Genomic DNA, 13,573 nt, shown 5'->3' with positions numbered 1-13,573 from the left:
GTCAGCCGAGGGGAGGATGAGGCTAGAAGTCAGTGAACAGGTGGGCAGAGGGCCAGCGGCTGACCCTTTCACACCCACCACTGCCGGTTCTAGAGGCAGCAAGAAAAGTGCGCCCACAGTGCTGGCTTCTCTCAGCTAGGTGGGCCTGGGCTGTGAGGCCATCCCCCGCTCAGCTCCTCACCTCAGCTCTACTCACCTTCCTTGTACGCCGTCCCCCATGGTGCTGGCCACCGGGCCCTGCCCAGAGAGTGTATGATGGAGGGCTGGGGTACCTCACAGAGAGTACCACCTCAACGGCCAGAGGCCGCGGCCAGGACGCCAGAAAGCATGAGGCTATGGGCTTCTGAGTCTTGAATACTTTGTTAGGCTTGGCCAAAGGAGGCACTCATCAGAAGCCAATAGAACCCATGCTTTGCAAGAGAGGCCCAGACTCGTGTGAGAAGGACGAGGTCCCGACCCTGTGCTCTCTCTCCTGAGAAGAGCTGACTCCTAGGGCAGGTCAGATTCATCTCTCTGGCTCCTCTCCTGTGGCCACAGCGCTGTCGGGTCGACCCGGCTAGGCTGCGGTCTCCATAAGACCAGAGTTGGGTCCAGAATATATCTGTCCAGCACAGGGCCACTCAAAAAAAGAATTGCTGAGAGCCGGGCGTGGTGACGCATGCCTTTAATCCCAGCACTCGGGAGGCAGAGGTAGGAGGATCGCCTTGAGTTCGAGGCCACCCTGAGACTCCATAGTGAATTCCAGGTCAGCCTGGACTAGAGCGAAACTCTGTCTCAAAAAAACAAAAACAAAAACAAAACCCAAGTAAATAAATTATTTTGAGCTGGGTGTCAGCAGTTGGGAGGTAAAAATAGGAGGATTGCAAAACCGGGTGTGGTGGCTCACGCCTTTAATCCCAGCATTCGGGAGGCAGAGGTAGGAGGATTGCCTTGAGTTCGAGGCCACCCTGAGACTCCATAGTGAATCCCAGGTCAGCCTGGGCCAGAGTGAGACCCTACCTCGGAAAAAAAAAAAAAAAAAAAAAAAAGAATTGTGGAATGAATGAGCAATGGACTACGGGTGCTAAGACCCCATGTGCAGAGGGCATAAATGTGGCACCCAGAGTCGACCAGCTTACAAAGTGGTAGTCATGCACGCTCCATGTTGTAAACACTGCCACCTTCGTGTGCACATCAGGACATGGGCTTGCAGGAGAAAAACTCCTGGTCAAGTTGACACAGCCCGGGGGCATATGGGACCTGCAGCCCACCTTTGATCCTCCACACTGTGGGTGAGACTGTCCTTCAAGACCCCTGCTGAATCTAGGGTGGCATCCACAGGCAGTGCCTAGGCCAGGGGCTGCTCTTGGGCGTCCATCCCAGCATCCTTTGCTATGGGGCCCTCTGACCGCGCTGGCCATGCTGCCCGCAGGGTCCTGTGCAGCGTCATGCTTCTAGCAGGCTGTCACTCAGCAGGAAATGGCACATGCCTCTGTAGAGTGAACCCAAAGCAGGAACTCCCCCTGGGAAGCCCCGAGCCCAGGCTTCTCAGCTCCGCTGGGACTTTCCCCTTCCCCGTAGAGCACAGCCTGTGACCGTCTTCCTCCCCTGGCCACTGTTCCCTTCTGCCCCCCCCCCCATCCCCGCCTCACTGAGCCACCCCGGGGATCTGTCGCCCCAGCTCCAGCCTCATCCAGCTCTCTTCCCAGCCTGGAGTCTGGCAGCCTGTGAGCCCGCTAGCTCTTCCAGAGAGTGTATGCTCCTCCAGGGCTCAGCCTGGGCAGTCACCAGGGCTGGCTCCAGGGGGAACTCAGGACTGGAGTTGTGAACCATTTTTGTATAAGGGCCCCGAGTTATGTCTCATGGAGTCCACCGAGCAGGTAGCCAATGCTGCTTGCACAAGTTGCTTGTTTGAGTCTTGATTCTACCTGCGAAAGCAGCCCTCATGGGGCTTCTAGAAGCTCCTCTGAGGCGAGAGGATGAGAGCTTGCCTGTTGGCTGAGTACAGCTGGGGAGGGAGGGCTGTCCCCATTGGCGGTCCAGGAGGTGTGAAAGCCTTCAGGAAGAGTCAGAAGCTGTCACCTAGAGCCAGAGTACAGGGAAGGACACGGGCTCACAGGATCCCACAGGAACTTCTCAAACCCTCGGGAGAAACACTGAAGTTTAGCTTTGCCCTCCTCTTGCGCCCCAGCTTCACAGTTCAGGTGGTCAAACCCAGGCCTTACCAGGCCAGCCTGGACATTCCAGCACTGTCTGCAGCCCCACCTCTTCCTTGGTCCCTAGTAGACACAGTAGCTGTGATGGAACCCGGAGAAGGCCACCAAGGCGAGGAACAGGAGGGCCCCAAGCCCTGGGGATGTCTAGCTCCCATCGGTTCCTTGCACTTAGGTGACCCAGCATGAAGACAGTCACTGTAGAAATGGAAGCTTTCTGAAGTCCTCTGAGGAAGTCGTGTTGGCCTAGCATCAGATCTGGGTGTTCTTAGAGGACAGAGAGGTGAGGCTGCTCTGTAAAGACCTCAGAGACCGGAGCCGGACAGTGCACCCAGCTGACAGCTACTAAAGCAGTGAGGCCCCTCAGCAGTGCCCAAAGCGCTTAGAAAGTGCCAGAGACAAGCTGGGCAGGCTCCCCTGCCAGCCTGTACTGTATGTAAGTATAGATTTCAGCCTTCCATAGAGGACCTCAGTGTGTTTTACATGTGTTGGCATCTGGTGGTGCCCCTCTCCCAGAACCACACGGCTAAGGTTTGCCATCTGAGGAGAGCAGAGATGCCTCCCTGTGCAGTAGAGGAGGCTGGAGGTCCCAGGAAGAAGTGAGCACCGGGTGCGGAGCTGCTCCCTCCACAGAGACAGCGGGCTGAAAGAGGAACTGTTGGCAGCTGTGACCTCACATTAGACAGTGGTGGCTGGGTCCAAATTGCAGTAGGAGGAGAAGGTTAGTTGGGCGTGGTGGCACACGCCTTTCATCCCAACACTTAGGAGGCAGAGGTAGGAGGATCGCATGAGTCTGAGGCCCCCTGACACTACATAGTGAATTCCAGGTCAGCCTGGGCCAAAGCGAGACCCTACCTGAAAAAGAGAGAGAGAGAGAGGAGAGGGAGAGGGCTGGAGAGATGGCTTAGCGGTTAAGCACTTGCCTGTGAAGCCTAAGGACCCCGGTTCGAGGCTCGGTTCCCCAGGACCCACATTAGCCAGATGCACAAGGGGGCGCACACGTCTGGAGTTCGTTTGCAGTGGCTGGAGGCCCTGGCGCGCCCATTCTCTCTCTCTGTCTCTCTACCTCTTTATCTCCCTGTCACTCTCAAATAAATAAAAATTAACAAAAAATTTAAAAAAAAAAAAAGAGAGAATGCCAGGTCAGCTGAGGTAGAGTGAGACCCTACCTCAAAAAGAGAGTGAGGCAGACAAAGAGAGACAAAAGGTTACTGCAGTTGGGTGATGTGAAGAAACAAGACAGACCCCAGGGCAGGCAGGACGAGCTGGGACTGGGTGGAGGCAGGGAAACATCCCTGCAGAAGAGAGTGCTGATCAGTGGTCCTGTGGGCCACACTGAGAGCTCGCCGTAGTGTCCAGTCACGCTTACGTGGCTACCTGGAGCCCTGAGCAGGGCCTGACAGAGACTGGTAGGTCTCTGCACTCCAAGAGATGTGGAGTTAGACCAAGCACCCTGGCCAGCACTGCCAGGTCTTTAGAGCTGGACAAAGGCTCCCTGTCGGGGCAATGTCATTCAGGCGAATATCCCCAGGAGCTGTGACAGGGACGTGAGGCATGGGAGGCAGGGTAGGGCCCGGCTTCTGGTGACCGCTGTGATGACACTGTGGGGTTGGGGGCCAGCACCTGAGAAGAGCTTTCCAGGGTCCTTCCAGGTCACTGGGGGCTAAGAGCTGGGGTAACACAGGGAGACTCGAACAACCTGGGGTGGAAGAGAGGGTCCTGCAGCGGGCGATGACCATGCCAGAGCCCAGCTCCCTTTCTCAACCTCACTCTGCCCAACAGGCAGGTGGGCCCAGCATGTCCCTGAGGCCCCTGTGACTCTAGGTGGCTTAATTCCAAGTCCCATGGAAGGGGGAAAAACTGACAGACTTCCTGATCTATTTCCCAAGGACTCTTCGCTGCCTGCCTCCACCACCACAAAGAGGCTGGGGCCTGCCCAACCCAGCCCTCCCCTCGGTTCCTTCCCTCCCACCCCCAGCACCCCCTGCCTCTGAACCGTAATTACCACACCTGGACGACAGGCCGCTCTCAGAGAGGGCCATCCCACATGAAAGGCTGGCAGGCTCTGCCGGGGTGGGCGGCAGGATTCCCCTTCTGGTCTCCCCCAGGAGGGGAAACATTTGGTGAGCAGCTCTGCTGGCTAGCACCTGGGCCCCATGGCTTTTAAGTGGGGAGTGTATTTGATCTTCCTCGAGGCCCTGGGAGGGAAGCAGCTGGTTTCCTTTCTCAGGTGTGGAAACGCTTCCCACCTCACTCTGCTGCCCCAGTGGATGGCCCTGTGAGGAGATGAGGGGGTACAGACAGGCCACGCAGTAGTCAGATCTGGCACAGGGAGTTTGAGTTTGAGGAAGATTGACCCCCCCGCCTGGACTTCAGGGAGATGCTTGGGGAAGGAGATGGCCTGAGCCCTAAGGCTGAGCAAGGAGCAGAGACCCTTGGACCTGATCCAGCATGCTGCAGAAGAGCCCCCCACACACAAAAATGCCCATCCCAACTGGAGATCCAAGACATGTAGAGCCTCTCCAGGAGGCCAGCCAGGAAGGGTACCAGGGGTTCTTTTAGTGGCCACCACAGCTCCAACCAGGATGGCCAGTGGCTGGTGATGAGGCTGGCCTTGAGGAGGAGCGACCCACTTCTGCAGACACACATTTACACTTGCACACACAAACACACACACAGGATATCAGGAGTCTTTTCTCCCCACCCCCACCCCACCGCCACACTCCCTCTGAGGTGAAGTTCAAAGGAAGACACTGAGTCGGATCTAATTAGCAACAGGCAGCGCAGGCTTCTGAGGGTCTCCCTCTCCGCCTTTGCGCGCAGTCGTCCCCAAAGTCTTTGCACAGGGGACCCGCAGCACCTGCAGAACTGAGAAGGGAGACTGTGGAAGAAGCACCCAGGGCCAGGCAAGGTGGAGGCAGTTAGGAGTAACAGGTTGGGAGAGAGGGGTGCTCGGGGGCACTCTACTCCTTGCAGCAAAGGGAAGCAGGAAGCCCACCAGGGCATCATTGCCACAAGGAGCAAGGCCGCCAGATGCTCGGAAGAAACCCAGGTGGTGAGGAGCAGAGGTCTGGGAGGGCAGCTCCCTGGGGGCCGGCCACTGTGCGCTGCCAGCCCCTTTGCAGGCCTGTGGAAGATCACTGTCACCCCACGACAGCTCGGATGACCTCACTCAGGTCCCCAGCCACTCCAACTCCTTTGAATCTTGCAGAAGGGGAAAAAAGGCTCCAGACAGGCTTCAAGTGGACACAAACCAGATGCTTTGGTGAATGGTTCAGTGAGAACAGATGTGGGGGCTGAGAGCGTCCCTAGGGTGATAGATGGTGTGCAGCCCTGAAAATTCCAGCTCCGTGGCCAGGAGAGCGAGCCACTTCACACCAGGATGGGCCTGGGAGCCCACCATCTGCCAGCAGCCTCCAGTAGGCTTGAGAGTCTGAGAGCAGGCAGGGCAAAGACTTGGGGCCCTGGTGTGAATGGTTAAGTAGCAGCCAAGGCATTCCCAGCGCTGGTCCAAATAGTGATCTTCCCTGTGGACAGTCACCTCTACCAGAGCCATCCCTCAGCATGCCAGACCTTCACTAGCACCCCCATGGGAACTGGGCCAGTCCCTCCGCTGTACGGATGGGGAGCCTGAGGCCCAGGCGGCACCCCACAGCCAGGGAATCAGAGACAGAACTTGAGTCCATGTCTCCTGGGAGGTCTCCTCACAGGCAGGGAAAGATGGTGGCTTCCACCCCAGGAGACTGAGTGTCCTTGTCTGTCTCTCTTCTCCCCAGAGACATGTGCAGTCAACAATGGAGGCTGTGACCGGACATGCAAGGACACCGCCACCGGCGTGAGATGCAGCTGCCCCGTTGGATTCACGCTGCAGCCGGATGGAAAGACATGCAAAGGTCAGCACATGGCCTGGTGTGAGCACACCACTAAAGGCCTGGTGTGAGCGCACAGTTTGGCACAGCTGCTGGGCTGGATGGCAGACGATGGCACCCAGCAGTCACTCATGTGCCCATTAGAGAAGTCAAGGAGAGGCAGTGCTCCAGAGAACACGGCCCCATGGCGTGTCAGTGGGATCCTGCTCTCAACAGGCTTGATGGCAAAGGGTCTGGCTTGCCTGTGGTTTACAAGCAGAACTTCTTGGGCCTTCAGCTCTCCGGGGGATGGAGTGTGGTGTGTGGCTTGCCACTGACCATCAGTTGTGGTGGGTCTCACAGTGGGCACGGGGCTATCTGAAAAGCACACGGGCCATTATCACTGATGTGTGAGGGAGCCTCAAGGGGAGGCACAAGGAGGCAGAAGGACTTCCGCTTGTCATAGATAGTGAGCCTCAGACTGAGCACAGAGGCCACTGAGATGCAGAGAAGGGCTGTGCAGTGGCATAGCTGAGACCATGGTGGGCCCACTTCCCACTCCTCTCCTGACTGGGCTCAGAGCTGCTGTGTGCCCCTGGGGTGCCAGGAATCCTCAGGAATCATAAAGTGAGGAAGCAGGAGGCTGGCTGAGCTTTGGGGCCATGCTGCAGAGGGGGGACCAGCCATTCCCCAGTAGGCCCACCCCAAACAAAGGCTTGAGGCAGACTATGGAACCCATGAAGCCTGGCCTCCAGGAAGGGAGGGGAGTGAGAACCAAAGCCTCGGCTCACGGCGGCAGTGAGGTGCTCCAGTACTGGGACAGGAGTTGCGACTCCTGAGGCCCCACGCATGGGTGCATTCACCCTGAAAGTGGAGGTGAAGGGTGGCGTAGATCAGGTGAGGCACCTTCTCTTAAGCCTGAAAAAAATCAAAAGCTGATGACGTCTTCCTTGCCAGCTCCGTAAGGAGAACAGTAATGGCTGACAGATAACACTCCTGTCCACCTGGAAACAAAGCCCGTCTAGAGCCGTGTGGCCACTTGATGGCCTCAGTCCACCTCTGGCCTGCGCCTACATCCCCGCATCCTTGCAAATGTGGGTGTGACACCAGGAGTGATTAGCAAGGAAGCCAGCAGTCATGGGTGATGTCAGGGCCGTTAACATGGCCCCCAGGCGGGCTGGTAGAGAGTATGAGACTTGACCTCTCCGCTGACGCTGTGCCACAGCGCTGGCATGGAGCCTCGTTCCTGGGAACAGGGACCTAGAGGCCAGCTCCTTGCTGCTGGTAGTCAACCTGTCTGGCTGGAAAGAGTCTACATAGTGTGGGGCGCAGGAAGGAGCAGTGAGAGAGAGGCTCCTCCTGCCGTCCCACCCTGGGTAGCCCACGCAGTGCCCTGCTCTCCCACTCCATGATGGGAGGATGGGTGCAAAGGAGACAGCATGGCCTCCAGGGACCTCATCTCTCGTAGCTTTCCGTGAAACGGTTAATCCCCGTAACCCAGCCGCCCCCGCACTCCCCTTTGGCCAAACCTCTTCCGTGGACCCAGGGGCCAGCCTGTGGCTGCTGTCACTCCTGCGTCCCCCCCCCCCGTCCCCCACAGACTTCAGGAGAGGGCTTGCTCCATCACTTCACTGTGCGCAGGTCCTGGGAAGTGGGATGAGCAGAGATGGCCTTGGTCTGTCCCTGAGGAATGGAGGAGCCTGTGTGGCAGGAAGGTGAGGAGTGGTGGCCTGGGCTGCAGGCAGAAAGTGGAAGGTAGACACCTTCATCAGGCATGAGGGACAGTGTTCCTAGTGACTAGTGACCAGGCCCCAGTCAGGATAATGCAGGAGCACAGGCCTGGTCGCAGGTCACTGCACTGGCCGGCTGAACCTGGAAGAGCAGTGAGTCAGCTGCTGCCACCATCAGGCTCAGGGCGGTACTGCATGGGCTGAGAGCCGCGCAGTCAAGGTTCCTCCACGGGCGCTGGCATTGAAGGAGTGGTCTACATCTGCGTGGCGCAACGTCTTCAAGTGGAAGAAGCCGGACTGTGACTGCAGACCTAGGGGGTGGTGTCTTTAGAGATCTTGACAGTGGGCCAGAACGGTGTGGGCACAGCTCAGGGACTTGGCAGGAGCAAGCTAGAGGGGGATTCCTCACAAACCCCAGGTCCTGAGTTCCAGCTTGCCTGTCAGGTGCACACCCTGATCCTGGCAAGGGCCCTGGGGACAGTATCAAAGGAGCCATTTCAAAGGTTCAGTGCTTGCTCAGAATCCAAAAGATGTTGTCAAAAAGACAGGTAGCTTCTTGTCAGAGGGTGGGCATCTTGTTAACTGACCTTTCCAAAAGGAGGGGGTCCCCTGAACTAGAACCTGGATTGCCCTCTGGGATGGGAGCCCCTCCCAACACTTCCTGGAGCACTTTGGGAGAACCCCCACCCACCGCCTGCTTTCTCGCCTCCGTGCCCTAGGCCAGGCAGGCCGCCTGCCAGGACTCTGATCTGTCTTCCCCACCCAAAGCCCTCACACATAGGCCCTGCCACTGGACAGGTCATGCCCTGTGGGACAGAGGGAGGAAGAGGGCAGTTGACATGGGCATGCCCTATGGTCCACCCCATGAGGGAGCCCCATAAACACATACCTGGGCTCTGGGCCTGTCCCCTGGGCCCTTGGCTCCTGTGGTCCACCCCATGAGGACACCCCATAAACACATACCTGGGCTCTGGGCCTGTCCCCTACGCCCCAGACTCCTTCCTGCCACCTGGGATCCCTGACTTGTTCACCTTTTCATTCATACAGTCACTCAGAGACCATTTCTGGGCAGTCCTTGGACCCTGCATGCCTCCCTCTTCTGTCCCCACACTATCTTACGTTCATGAAGACAGGGTCTGTGAAGAAGTGGCCAGGGCTGGAGAGATTGGCATAATGGTTAAGGCACTTGCCTGCAAAGCCTAGGGACTCACGTTCAACTCTCCAGGTTCCACATTAGCCAGACACACGATGTGACACATTACAGTGGCTGGAGGCCCTGGTGCACCCATATTCATTCTCTCTCTCTCTCTCTCATAAATAACAATAAAGCAAGAAGAGGCCAGAGGTGGGTGGAGCCCTGAGAGGGTCTGTAAAGAGAGGAAGACAGTGGGGCCAAGTTCACAGCCAGGCCCAGCAGCTGCTAGACCTCTATCCTGGGAGACCAGAGCCCTCATCAGAGTTGGTAGGTAGGGGACATAGGTAGACTTGCCATGGAAGGCGGCCCTGGCTACCCAGTGGGGAGTAGGCAGACACCGTGGAAGAGGAAAAGTGTGGAAAGGGACCAGAGTTGTTGCACCCTAGGGACTCATGATGGGTCAAGAGCCATGTGAGCACCTGCTGGATTCTGAGCTGGAGAAAGGAGTGGCTTCTCCATTGGCTCCAAGTAGCCAGGATGACACCAGCCTTTATCCTAGTCCTTGGGCGGCAGAGGTAGGAGGATCGCCCTGAGTTTGAGGTCACCCTGAGACTACGTAGTGAATTCCAGGTCAGCCTGCGCTAGAGTGAGACCCTACCTCAAAAAGAAGAAGAAGAAGAGTAGGTTGGGGTGCTCAAAGGCCTGAGACATTCCTGGGCAGACAGGAGTCCAGTCATGGCCAACACAGCCTATCTGCTCTCATCCTCTCACGAACACCGCTAGGAGCAGCGGTGAGCAGAACCACGCAGGTGGGGAATCTGATGCTCTGAGAGCTGCTTTTCCCTGCCGGGGCTCAGACAGTGAGCCAGGCCTATTTTCCAGCAAGCAGCTTCTAGCTCGAAATTCCCCTACCTTCCTGTGATGCCAAGAGCCACAGGAGAAGGGACAATGGAGACCCTGGAGTTGTGCCCTGTCACACTGCTAGGGCTTGGATGTCTGGTGGCCACAGGGTCAGCATGGTGTGCTACAGCGGGCCCTTCCTCAAGGGAGACTCAGTGACAGTGACCCTGTGGTTCTGCAAGCCCGATCTATGGACAAATTCCTCCCTCCCTCTTGTGAAACCCACTGGGGCACTGCAGGGAGTGATTGGCAGGCTCCTTCCTCCCATGAGCTCCTGAGACCACGTGAGGAACTGCAGGCTTGCCGTCTTTAACCTCTCCCTGTGACATGCACGACCAGAGCTCAGGGTAGCAGCTGCTGTCGTGGACCCCCTGTGGGATCACTGCATTAAGACGTTAGGGCAAGTGTCCAGCCCAGTGGTTTGAGAAGAGGGTTGTGCGGTGAGATCAGGCTGAGATCAGGGCCAATGGCGTCTGAGGACTCACAAGCCCGTGTGTCAAAGGGGGCAGGCTCACACAACTCATATCCAGGCTGCTAGTCCAGCCTGCACACTCAGGATGGCTCAGCACGTGTTAGGTGTGTGTTTGGTATTTGTGCTGAGAAGGGGCTGGTGACCAGTGGGTAGTGTCCAATTCCTCACTGGGAGGGCCTCTTCTGTTATTATCCTCACTCCTCCAAATCAGAAGGCCTCAACATAAAAATCATTCCTTACTCTCTTGCTACCAGTGGGGCCATCTGGAAGGGTTAGCCAGGCCCAAGGGTAAGCTTAAAATGTCTGAGAAGAGGTTTCTAGACAGGGCTCTGATGGGTCTGACGGGGCGCAGACAGGGACTTGAAGGTGTGAAAAGCAGTCTTGGAGCACTGGTCAGCAGCCTACACGGAAGGAGAACAGGCCCTGCCCTGATGGATGCAAGCTGAGGCTGACTGGCAGCTTGATCAGGGTGGGCAGAGGGCATCACTTACGGCATGGCACAGGGCCAGTGGTCTTCAGTGTATAGCCACCACTCACTAACTGCTAAGAAAAAAACAGCTTCAGCAAACACCTGGGAATCTGAGGAGGGGTCATGGGCCGAGTTGACAGCCCAGACCTCACAAAGAGAACCACATGAACCACGCTTGAGAGCAAAGGGCAGTGACATCTGATTTTCTTGTGTCCTGTGGGCAACTAAGCACCAGAACCCTCGTGAAGTTACGAACCCTGGACCTTCATCCTCACCATGTCACCTCCCTCGTCCTCATCCTCACCATGTCACCTCCCTCATCCTCATCCTCATCATGTCACCTCCCCTCATCCCTCATCCTCACCATGTCAACTCCCCCATCCCTCACCCTCACCATGTCACCTCCCTCATCCTCACCCTCACCATGTCAACTCCCCTCATCCCTCACCCTCACCATGTCACCTCCCCCATCCTCATCCTCACCATGTCACCTCCCCCATCCCTCATCCTCACCATGTCACCTCCCTCATCCCTCACCCTCACCATGTCACCTCCCCTCATCCCTCACCCTCACCATGTCACCTCCCCCATCCCTCACCCTCACCATGTCACCTCCCCTCACCGCTCACCCTCACCATGTCACCTCCCCCATCCTCACCCTCACCATGTCACCTCCCCCGTCCCTCACCCTCACCATGTCAACTCCCCTCATCCCTCACCCTCACCATGTCACCTCCCCCGTCCCTCACCCTCACCATGTCACCTCCCCCGTCCCTCACCCTCACCATGTCACCTCCCCCATCCTCACCCTCACCATGTCACCTCCCCCGTCCCTCATCCTCACCATGTCACCTCCCTCATCCCTCACCCTCACCATGTCACCTCCCCTCACCCCTCACCCTCACCATGTCACCTCCCTCGTCCCTCACCCTCACCATGTCACCTCCCCTCATCCCTCACCCTCACCATGTCACCTCCCCTGTCCCTCACCCTCACCATGTCACCTCCCCTCATCCCTCACCCTCACCATGTCACCTCCCCCGTCCCTCACCCTCACCATGTCACCTCCCCCGTCCCTCACCCTCACCATGTCACCTCCCCCGTCCCTCACCCTCACCATGTCACCTCCCCTCATCCCTCACCCTGTCACCTCCCCTCATCCCTCACCCTCACCATGTCACCTCCCTCATCCCTCATCCTCACCATGTCACCTCCCCCGTCCCTCATCCTCACCATGTCACCTCCCCCGTCCCTCACCCTCACCATGTCACCTCCCCCGTCCCTCATCCTCACCATTGTCACCTCCACCGTCCCTCACCCTCACCATGTCACCTCCCTCGTCCCTCACCCTCACCATGTCACCTCCCCCGTCCCTCATCCTCACCATGTCACTTCCCCCATCCCTCATCCTCACCATGTCACCTCCCTAATCCTCATCCTCACCATGTCACCTCCCCCATCCCTCATCCTCACCATGTCACCTCCCCCATCCCTCATCCTCACCATGTCACCTCCCTCATCCTCACCCTCACCATGTCACCTCCCCCGTCCCTCACCCTCACCATGTCACCTCCCCCGTCCCTCACCCTCACCATGTCACCTCCCCCATCCCTCATCCTCACCATGTCACCTCCCTCACCCCTCACCCTCACCATGTCACCTCCCCCATCGCTCACCCTCACCATGTCACCTCCCCCATCGCTCACCCTCACCATGTCACCTCCCTCATCCTCACCCTCACCATGTCACCTCCCTCATCCTCACCCTCACCATGTCAACTCCCCTCATCCTCACCCTCACCATGTCACCTCACCCATCCCTCATCCTCACCATGTCACCTCCCTCACCCCTCACCCTCACCATGTCACCTCCCCCATCGCTCACCCTCACCATGTCACCTCCCTCATCCTCACCCTCACCATGTCACCTCCCTCATCCTCACCCTCACCATGTCACCTCCCTCATCCCTCACCCTCACCATGTCACCTCCCTCATCCCTCATCCTCACCATGTCACCTCCCCCGTCCCTCACCCTCACCATGTCACCTCCCCCGTCCCTCACCCTCACCATGTCACCTCCCCCGTCCCTCACCCTCACCATGTCACCTCCCCCGTCCCTCACCCTCACCATGTCACCTCCCCCGTCCCTCACCCTCACCATGTCAACTCCCCTCATCCCTCACCCTCACCATGTCACCTCCCTCATCCTCACCCTCACCATGTCACCTCCCTCATCCCTCACCCTCACCATGTCACCTCCCCCGTCCCTCACCCTCACCATGTCAACTCCCCCGTCCCTCACCCTCACCATGTCACCTCCCTCGTCCCTCACCCTCACCATGTCACCTCCCTCATCCCTCATCCTCACCATGTCACCTCCCTCATCCCTCACCCTCACCATGTCACCTCCCCCGTCCCTCACCCTCACCATGTCACCTCCCCCATCCCTCACCCTCACCATGTCACCTCCCTCATCCCTCACCCTCACCATGTCACCTCCCCCGTCCCTCACCCTCACCATGTCACCTCCCCCGTCCCTCACCCTCACCATGTCACCTCCCCCGTCCCTCACCCTCACCATGTCACCTCCCCCGTCCCTCACCCTCACCATGTCACCTCCCCCGTCCCTCACCCTCACCATGTCAACTCCCCTCATCCCTCACCCTCACCATGTCACCTCCCTCATCCCTCATCCTCACCATGTCACCTCCCCCATCCCTCACCCTCACCATGTCACCTCCCCCATCCCTCACCCTCACCATGTCACCTCCCCTCACCCCTCACCCTCACCATGTCACCTCCCTCGTCCCTCACCCTCACCATGTCA

General features: G+C 58.1%; 1 protein-coding gene across 3 annotated transcripts in view; it reads left to right on the top strand.

Moving 5' to 3' along the window:
• The window catches only part of Scube1 (signal peptide, CUB domain and EGF like domain containing 1), a 142,271-nt gene that overhangs the window by 98,783 nt on the left and 29,915 nt on the right, over positions 1–13,573 (top strand). For all 3 annotated transcript variants that reach the window (XM_045153424.1, XM_045153423.1, XM_045153425.1), the window contains one exon: positions 5,969–6,085. In XM_045153424.1, the coding sequence (XP_045009359.1) occupies positions 5,969–6,085 (117 nt within the window). The remainder of the gene's footprint in view (positions 1–5,968; positions 6,086–13,573) is intronic.

The sequence above is a fragment of the Jaculus jaculus genome, chromosome 6 (assembly GCF_020740685.1).
Source record: "Jaculus jaculus isolate mJacJac1 chromosome 6, mJacJac1.mat.Y.cur, whole genome shotgun sequence".
NCBI classification, from domain to species: Eukaryota; Metazoa; Chordata; class Mammalia; order Rodentia; family Dipodidae; genus Jaculus; species Jaculus jaculus.
The sequence above is the reverse complement of the archived record's forward strand: the minus strand, read 5'-3'. Positions and strand labels throughout refer to the sequence as shown.